General features: G+C 44.0%; 1 protein-coding gene across 6 annotated transcripts in view; it reads left to right on the top strand.

Moving 5' to 3' along the window:
• The first annotated feature begins 27 nt into the window (after nt 1-27).
• XPNPEP1 (X-prolyl aminopeptidase 1) overlaps nt 28-9934 on the top strand; it is a 59327-nt gene continuing 49420 nt past the window's right edge. For 2 of the 6 annotated variants that reach the window (XM_045040657.1, XM_023240903.2), the window contains exon 1: nt 28-184. In XM_045040657.1, coding sequence (XP_044896592.1) covers nt 153-184 — 32 coding nt within the window. In that variant the 5' untranslated portion in view covers nt 28-152. Of the gene's footprint in view, nt 185-258; nt 278-9934 lie in introns of those variants that run through there. The other 4 variants (XM_023240906.2, XM_045040658.1, XM_023240904.2 and 1 more) reach the window with 4 other exon arrangements.

Genomic DNA, 9934 nt, shown 5'->3' with positions numbered 1-9934 from the left:
GGCCGCGGCGCGAGCGCACGCCACAGAAGGGGGCGTGGCTCCTCGGCTCGCGCGCTTGCAGCCGGCGCGCTTGCCTCGCTCCTTCCTGCTCTTCCCAGGGTGATCAGCTGGTCTGCGCTCCCCTGACGTGGGCCGGGGCACGTCACCGCCGAATGGCAGCCTCCAGAAAGGCACCGCGAGTAAGGTGAGGGACTCTGCCGGGGAGCCGGCGTCTGGGCAGCGCGTGATTCCGGGCTCCGGGCGCGCATGTGGCACCCCGGAGGGCTGGAACTAGAGGGTGAGAAGCGGCAGGCGGCCCATCACAGTCCGGCGAGGGCCCTGGCTTTCGGGAGACCCCCAAGCGGGAGCAGGGGGAGGGAGCCGTGCAACCGGGCAAGTTCCGTTTCGTTTCAGGAGGGCTGCGGGCACCCTCGGGTAGCCTGGTCCCGGTTCCCGGATGAGCGTGTCCGCGGAGCGGCATCGCTGGATCGGAGGGGCGGTGGCCGTGTCCCACCTCTCCCCCTGGCCCAGCGGGAAGGCCTAGGCTGTTGCAGGAAGTTGGCCCCTCCAGGCGCCTCCAGGTGTCCTGGGAAGTGGAAGAGCCCCTGCTCTCGCCCTCTTCCCGGGGAATATAATTCTCAAATTACAACCCTGACAATACTGATACCGGCAATTCGCCTTACTGATCGCAGCCGCCACGAAGATGGGGAGCCGCAGGCCCATCCCCACCCAATTGGTTTCAGAGACTGTGTAAGGGAATAATCTCTCTAGAAAGATCCCACCAGTAACCTGCCCTGGGCTCTCCCTGGGCACAGGGAGGTGAGAAGGATAATCTCCTGGTCTCAAACACATTTCAGTTTATACTCCCCCCACAACCAGGGTATACTTATTACAGCAGCTAACAATGTGGGAGACTGAGAAAAGTTCAGAGATCACAAAGGCCGGAAGCCAGATTCCCTGCCATGCACACGGGATCAGCCATCCTCAGACCAGTTGAGACTTGACTAAATACACCTGGCAGCATGGCCGGTCCCACTTGCTGAACGCGGACCATGGCTTGTACTTGTGATTGTGAGTGGACAGATCCAGAGCTGACCTTGACCTGGCCTTGGGCTTTCTATGGCATGCTTGGGATGAGTAGAAAAGCAGACCTGGCTTGTGGAAGGATGTGGGGCCTTGTGGCAAACCTGGTGTGGAAGGAGTTGCCAGTATGTTAAGTGCTGGAAATGGGGTTAGGTTAATGTGAGTTAGGTCCTAGACCCATAAGTAGCTTTGAGGACCAAGATTAGATTATAGAATCACAACATTTTAGGGGCAGAAGGGTCTTTTGGCATCAGTTGACAAAGCCTCCACACGCAGAAGGCAACTGAGAGACTGAGAAGGGACATTTGCCCCAGGCCCCTCCCCTAGTGGCAGAATTTGAGTGCTATTCAGTGTAAAAATGAGAACTTCTTGCATTTCAGGTAAAATTGATTTAGGTAAAAAAGGGGTTGAGCTGACTTCTAGTGCAGCTCAGTCCAGGAGACCAACACTGGCATGAGACTTGGCCTCTTTTTTTTGTATCTCTTGGCTCTGTTTTCTTTTTTTTTTTTCGTAGTTTTCTTTTTTATTTTTTAAAATTTACATCCAAATTAGTTAGCATATAGTGCAACAGTGATTTCAGGAGTAGATTCCTTAGTGCCTCTTACCCATTTAGCCCATCCCCCCTCCCACAGCCCCTCCAGTAACCCTGTTCTCCATATTTATGAGTCTCTTCTGTTTCGTCCGCCTCCCTGTTTTTATATTATTTTTATTTCCCTTCCCTTATGTTCATCTGTTTTTTTCTCTTAAAGTCCTCATATGAGTGAAGGCATATGAGTTTTGTCTTTCTCTGACTAATTTCACTTAGCATAATACCCTCCAGTTCCATCCATGTAGTTGCAAATGGCAAGATTTCATTCTTTTTGATTACCGAGTAATACTCCATTGTATGTATATACCACATCTTCTTTATCCATTCATCCATCGATGGACATTCGGGCTCTTTCCATACTTTAGCTATCATTGATAGTGCTGCTATAAACATGGGGGAGCATGTGTCCTTTCGAAACAGCACACCTATATCCTGTGGATAAATGCCTAGTAGTGCAATTGCTGGTCGTAGGGTAGTTCTGTTTTTAGTTTTTTGAGGAACCTCCATACTGTTTTCCAGAGTGGCTGCACCAGCTTGCATTCCCATCTTGGCTCTGTTTTCTTAAGTGTTGACTTCGTTCTCAGGCAGACTTTGTCCTTATGGGAGGTTTGATGGTTCTAAGCTGGCAGCCCTAGCAGAAATAGAGACTTCTTTCCTAATGGCTGGAGCACAAATCCCAGATCTGATTTCCAGTAGGCTGACTTGACCTAATGTTTATCCCTGAACTAGTCGTTGTGATCACAGGGATAGATTGCCCAGGCGTGGGTCCCAGAAGTTGGTGGGTGAGGGGATGAGATTCATACCAACTCTGTGGACTGAAAATGGACATGAGACTGTCTTAGATGGAAACCATTGTGCTTTGACCAAAGGAAGGAGGGAGGGATGGATTTGGGGTAGGAAAAGACCACATTTCCCACTTCTGCATCTTAAAACTTATTTCAGTCTACCCTTACCTTATTAGACGTGATTGAGCATCTTTTTTTTTTTTTTATTTTATTTATTTTGAGAGAGAGAGAGAGGAAGGGAGAGAGAGAGAGAAAGAGAGAGAGAGAGAGAGAGAGAGAGAGAGAGAGAGAGAGAGAGAGAGCGGGAGAGGGCACGGAGGCAGGGCAGAGAGAGAGGGAGAGATTCTCCAAACAGGCCCCGCACCATTAGCACAGAGCCTGACACGGGGCTTGAACCCAGGAACCGTGACATCATGACCTGAACCGTAACCAAGAGCTGGATGCTTAACTGACTGAGCCACCCAGGTGCCCCATATTGTGATTGAGGATCTTGATCCTTGTTTTGTCCCATCCTGAATGATAATTGTGCGTGATTCTCATCACCGACCCGGGTAAGGGGGAGAGTAAGCACAACCCTGCCAGCGTTTCTTTATAAAATGGGAGAAAGATGTGCCCCTCCCATCTTATGCGAAGATTGAACGGGAAGTTCTCTGCACGCTTTTTCCCCTTACCCACCTCTTGGCATATCACGATGTTGAGAACGTATAGGTCAAGGAAGCTCTGTGTTGGAAGTTGGGAGGCCTGGACTGTAGTTCTAGACTAGCTCTGTCACCCAGCTAGCTGTGAGGCTTTGAGCGAGTCATTTGGTCTCTGTTTCTCAGTTCCTTTGTCTAGAGGAGGGAGCTGAGTTGGATGGTCCCTGAAGTGCATTGTACCTCTAACATTTAAGGGTAGCCCTGCTTCAACTGAGAGCCTGAGAATGTATCTGTCCAGGGAAGTGAAGGGTGGCTGGGTCTTGGATCCTGCAGACACCAGGGTGTGACAGGAACAGAACAACTGTAATGTTTAGCTGCTTTGTGGCCCCTTTGATCCTGCCAGGAAGGTGGAGGTAGTGATGCTCAGAGAGCGAGCTTGAATTGAAAATCTGTGAGCTTCGCCCGTCAGACCCGACTTCTTGTCTTGGCTTCGCAGCTACTGAGTGTATGGCCTGTGGCAAGTTATCTTTGTGCCTTCTCTTGTAAAAAGTGAAAGAATAGAGCTACTTCTGAATAACTTGCCTCCAGCCCTCTTGTCCTGTGCTCTGATTAACTTTGAATGTATAGAGAAACTGACTTCCTTGGCTCACCATCTGCTAAACGGGTATATGAAGTCAAGGGGAATCAGGTGAGACTGTGACATAGATCTCTGTCCAAGAAAAAGAGGTTTCTTACCTTGTAAAATACTATAGCAGCTTTATTGAGATATAATTCATGTACCACATTATTCACCTATTTAAGACATACATTTTGGGGCACCTGGGTGGCTCAGTTCGTTAAGCGTCCGACTTCGACTCAGGTCATGATCTCGCGGTTCGTGAGTTCGAGCACCGCGTCGGGCTCTCTGCGACAGCACAGAGCCTGCTTCAGATTCTGTGTCTCCCTCTTTCTCTGTCCCTCCCCGCTGCTCGCTCTGTCTCTCTCAAAGATAAAATAAAACACTAAAAAAATAAAATAAAACATACATTTCAGTGATTTTTCGAATAGTCCTAGAGTTGTATAACCAACACTGCACTCAGTTTTAGAACATCCTTACCCCTTGCCAGAGGAAACCCTGTACACATTGGTAGGTGCTCCTCATTTTCTCCAACTTCAACCCACTGGTAGGCGGTTGCCAATCTACTTTCTGTCTCTATGGATTTGCCTGTTCTGGACGTACAACATACGGTCTTCTGTGACCAGCTTTTTTCACTTAGCATAAAATGTTTTCAGAGTTTACTATGCTGTACCAAGTCATCAGTACTTGATTCCTTTTTATTGCCAAATAATATTCCATTGTATGGATAGAACAGGTATTTATCCTTTCATCAGTTGATGGACATTTCGGTTGTTTCTACTTTGTGGCTATTATGAACATGCCGCTATGAAGATTCATATACAAGTTTTTATGTGGGCTTGTGTTTTTTTTTTTTTTAATTTTTTTTTTCAACGTTTTTTATTTATTTTTGGGACAGAGAGAGACAGAGCATGAACGGGGGAGGGGCAGAGAGAGAGGGAGGCACAGAATTGGAAACAGGCTCCAGGCTCCGAGCCATCAGCCCAGAGCCCGACGCGGGGCTCGAACTCATGGACCGCGAGATCGTGACCTGGCTGAAGTCGGACGCTCAACCGACTGTGCCACCCAGGTGCCCCTGGGCTTGTGTTTTTAATTTTTCATACCTAGGAGTGGAATTGCTGGGTCATAGGATAATAATAATAATAATTATTATTTACTAAATGTTTATTTATTAATTTTGAGAGAGAGTGTTGAGAGAGCACATGTGTATGTGAGTGGGGGAGAGGAGAGAGAGAGGGAGGGGGGATCCCAGCAGGTTCCGAGCTGTCAGTGCAGAGCCCTATGTGGGGGCTCTAGCCCAGGAACCGTGAGATCATGACCTGAGCTGAGATCAGGAGTCAGACCCTCAACTGACTGAGCCACCAGGCGCCCCATTATAGGATAATTCTATATTTCACCTTTTGAGGAATGCTAGACAGTTTTCCAAAAGTCACTACACCATTTTATATTCCCACCAGCAATGTCTGAGGGTTCCAATTTTTTCACATCCTTTCCTACACTTGTTATTTCTGTTCTTTTTGATTATAACCTTCCTAGTGGATGTGAACTTATATCTCATTGTGATTTTGGTTGGCATTTCTCTAACGGATAAAGAACTGAAAATCTTTTCATGTGCTCATTCACTCTTTGAATATCTTCTTAGGAAAAATGTGTGTTTGAAAATGTCTATTCAGATGCCCTTGACCATTTTAAAATTGGGTTGTCATGGGATGCCTGGGTGGCTCAATTGGGTCAGCATCCAACTCTTGATTTCGGCTCAGGTTGTGATCTCACTGTTGTGGGATCGAGCCCCACATTGGGCTCTGCGATGGATGTGAAGCTTGCTTGGGATTCTCTCCCTCTGCTCCTCTCATGTATGTTCTCTTTCTCTCTCTCTCTCTCTCTCTCTATCTCTCTCTCAAAAAAAATTGGGTTGTCTTTTTTTGTTTTAATTTTTTAAAATGTTTATTTATTTTTGAGAGAGAGAGAGAGAGAGAGAGAGAGAAAGAGCAAGCAGGGGAGGGTCAGAGAGAGAGGCAGACACAGAATCCAAAGCAGGCTTCAGGGTTTGAACTGTCAGCACAGAGCCCCACTCAGCACAGAGCCCGACGTGGGGCTCAAACTCACAAACTATGAGATCGTGACCCGAGCCGATGTTGGCTGCTTAACCGACTGAGCCACCCAGGCGCCTCTGGGGTGGCCTTTTTATTGTTGAGTTGCAATAGTTTTTTTTTTTTTTTTAATTTATTTTATTTTAATTTGTTATTATTATATTTTAGAGAGAGTGTGAGTAGGGGAGAGGGGCAGAGGGAGAGGGCGAAAGAAACTCTTAAATAGGCTCCACACTTGGTGTGGAGCCTGACACGGGGCTCTATCCCATGCCCTGAGCAGAAATCAAGAGTTGGGTGTTCAACCGACTGAGGCACCCAGGTGTCTCGCAATACTCTGGATGTTAGCCTCTTATCAGATATGAGTTGCAAATATTTTCTCTCATTTTATCAGTTGTCTTTTCACTTTCTCTCTCTCTCTCTCTCTCTCTCTCTCTCTTTTTTAACCATTTTATTTTAAGTAGCCTTCATACCCAATGTGGGGCTCAACTCATGACCCTGAGGTCAAGAGTCTCATGCTGTACCCACTGAGCCAGCCAGGTGCCCTGTCTTTTCACTTTCTTGATGGTATCCTCTGAAGTAAAAAAGTCTTTAATAAAGCCCAGTGTATCTGTTTCCTTCGGTTGCTTATACTTTTGACGTCGTATCTAAGAAATCATTGCCTAATCCAAGGTCAGGCAGATTTGTGCCTGTGTATTCTTCCAAGAAAACATTTATGTCTGTGATCCATTTTAAGTTAATTTTCATTTTTGGTGTGAGGGTAGGGGTTCAGTTTCGTTCTTTTGCATGTGGATTCCCCGTTGTCCTAGCATTATTTGTTGAAGACCGTCTTTTTTTTTTTTCCCCCTCCATTGAATAGTTTTGGCACTGTTGTCAAAAACTGGCAATAAGTGTGAGAGTTTATTTCTGAACTAATTCTGTCTCATTGATCTATATGCCAATACCTTATGCCAATACCACACTGTCTTGATTACTGTAGTTTTATTAGTTTTGAAATCAGGAAGGATGAATCCTCCGGTGTTGTTCTTTTACAAGATTGATGTGGCTATTCTGGATTCCATGCATTTCCATATGAATTTTAGGATTTGCTTGTCAATTTCTGCACATACAAGCTAGCTGAAATTTGATAGGGATTTACCTCTAGATTATTTTGGGGGAGCATTGCAATTTTAACAATACTGAGTCTTCCAATCCGTGAACATAGAATGTCTTTCCATTTATTTAGGTCTATTTTAATTTCTTTCACAATGTTTTGTAGTTTTCAGAGTATAAGCTTTGCATCTGTTTTGTTAAATATATTCCTAGGTAGTCATTCTTTTGATGCTGTTGTAAATGAACTTTTCTTAGTTTTATTTTTGGATTGTTCATTGCAAATATTTAGAAATACAATTAATTACTGTATATTGATTTGATATCCTGCAGTCTTGATTGCAGTCTTCTTTGTTCTAATTCTTTTGTGTAGGTTCTTCAAGATTTTCTATATTGAAGATACTGCTATTTGCAAGTAGAGATAATTTTACTTCTTTTCTAATCTTGATGCTTTCTATTTCACTTTTTTGCCTAATTGCCCTAGATAGAACCTCCAGTATAGTGTTGACTAAAGTAGCAAGATTGGACATCTTTGTCCTGTTCTTTATCTTAGATAGAAAGTGTTCAACCTTTTAACATTAAAGATGATGTTAGCTGTTGGGGCGCCTGGGTGGCTCAGTCGATTAAGTGTCCAACTTTGGCTCAAGTCATGATCTCACGGTTCATGGGTTCAAGCCCCACGTTAGGCTCTGTGCTAAACACTTGCTCAGGGCCTGGAGCCTGCTTCAGATTGTGTGTCTCCCTCTCTCTCCGCCCCTCCCCTACTCGTACTCTGTCTCTGTCTCTTTCTTTCCCCAAAATAAGTAAACATTAAAAAATTAAAAAAAAAAAAAAGAAAGATGATGTTAGCTGTGGATTTTTGTAATATTCTTGATCAGGTTGAAGAATTTCTCTTCTAGTTTACTGAGTACTTTTATCATGAAGAGGTGTTGGATTTTGTCAAAATGCTTTTTCTGTGTCTTCTGATGTCATCATGCAGCTTTTATTCTTTATTCTATTGATACTGTGTATTACATTAATTTTTGTATGTTGAACCCATCTTGCATTTATGGGATAAATCCCACTTGGTGATGGTATATGATCTTTTTTATATGTTAATGTATTCAGTTTTGCTAGTATTTTGCTGAGGATATTTGCACTTAGATTTATAAGAAATATTGACGTCTTTTTAATGAAAGAATATATGATCCTCAATAAAGAACATCTCATTCTGTCCAACAAGATTAAAGTAGCAGCCATCAGAGAGTAGGCCTGGAAAGATTGGTGAAAATGTCTGGTCTTCTCGTTCTGGCTATGTGGTGAATTGAGCTAATGTGGGCTCCTGTCCCTCTACTAATACATAAAAATGTAAAATTATGACAAAATTACCTCTAAGTTTAAAACTGAATAAAATCCAAACCCTTTGACCTACAGCAGGCTCCTTGTTGCCTCTGTTCTTGTCTCCTAACCACTTACCTCCCCACCTGCCAGCACACACGGTCACACCACACTGGCCTCCTTGCTTTCTCCAATGTATACCAGGCATACTCCTGCCTTAGGGACTTTGCACTTACTAGTCCCCTTCTCTAGAATGTTCTCAGACATTCACATGGCTTGATCTGTCACTTTTTTTTTTTTTTTAGGACTGCTAAACTGTCATCTGTTAGCAGAGAGACCTTGCCTAGCAACCCCATATAAAATCACCTTTCCCTTTCCCTCTCTGACACTCTTCCCCTTGCCCCGCTTTACTTTTCTTCACAGAACTCCCTGACAGACTGTGTTCTTGTTTTGTGTCTAATGCCTCTCCTCCTGGATCCTCTTTGTTCTGCATCCTCGAGCCCCTATCCCCTTACCCATGTAAACCTCCTGAGGTCAGAGATGTTGTCTGTTTTGTTCATTGTTGTGTCTAGAGTAGGGCCTCAATTATAGAAAAGTCTTGAAAGAAAGAGAAATTGTCAGGTGCCAGAAATTTAGGAGAACTTAAAGCTTAAATGGTAGCTGGTAAGCCGAGCCTGGGGAGGTTATCAGACTCTATAGGCCTTCTTACCTGGGGTCCAGGGCATCAGACTATCCCTATATGGGGATAGGAGATTTGTGTGTAAATCTCCTAGCTAAGAAATTAAAGTGGAGATTAATCTCATAAGCGAACAACAGTGACAGTGGTGCTGGTACAACCAGGACATTTCACAGATAAAATAGTTTCTACTGAAGATAAGCTCTTAATAAAAGATTACAAAACACACAAGGAATAACTTACTAAGAGGGAGCCAGCAGGCCCACCAAACTTGAAGTTTACTATCCCAAGACCTTCTTTTTTTAATTTAATTTTTAATTTTTAAAAATTTACCTCCAAGTTAGTTAACATGTAGCGTAATAATGGTTTCAGAATCATTATATAGAATTTAGTGATTCATCACTTACATATAACACCCAGTGCTCATCCCAGCAAGTGTCCTCCTTAATGCCCCTTGCCCATTTAGCTCATCCCCCCACCCAAGATGCCTCCAGCAATCCTCAGTTTGTTCTATTAAAGAGTCTCTTATGGTTTATCTCCCTCCCTGTTTTTAATATTTTTGCTTCCCTTCCTTGATGTTCATCTGTTTGTATCTTAAATTTCACACATGAGAAGTCATATGTTATTTGTCTTTCTCTGACTGACCAATTTCGCTTAGCATAATACACTCTAGTTCCATCCATGTTGTTGCAAATGGCAAGATTTCATTCTTTTTGATTGCCTAGTAATACTCCATTGTATATATATACCACATCTTCTTTATCCATTCATCCATCGATGGACATTTGGGCTCTTTCCATACTTTGGCTATTGTCGATAGTGCTGCTATAAACATTGATATGCATGTGCCCCTTTGAAACAGCACTCCTGTGTCCTTTGGGTAAATACCTAGTAGTGCAGTTGCTGGGTCGTAGGGTAGTTCTATTTTTAACTTTTTGAGAAGCCTCCATACTGTTTTCCAGAGTGGCTGCACCAGTTTGCATTCCCACCAGCAGTGTGAAAGAGATCCTCTTTCTCTGCATCCTCGCCAACATCTGAGTTGTTGCCCGAGTTGTTAATGTTAGCCATTCTGACAGGT

This window comes from Felis catus, chromosome D2 (assembly GCF_018350175.1).
Source record: "Felis catus isolate Fca126 chromosome D2, F.catus_Fca126_mat1.0, whole genome shotgun sequence".
Lineage (NCBI taxonomy): Eukaryota > Metazoa > Chordata > Mammalia > Carnivora > Felidae > Felis > Felis catus.
This window is presented reverse-complemented; position numbering and strand designations above follow the sequence as displayed.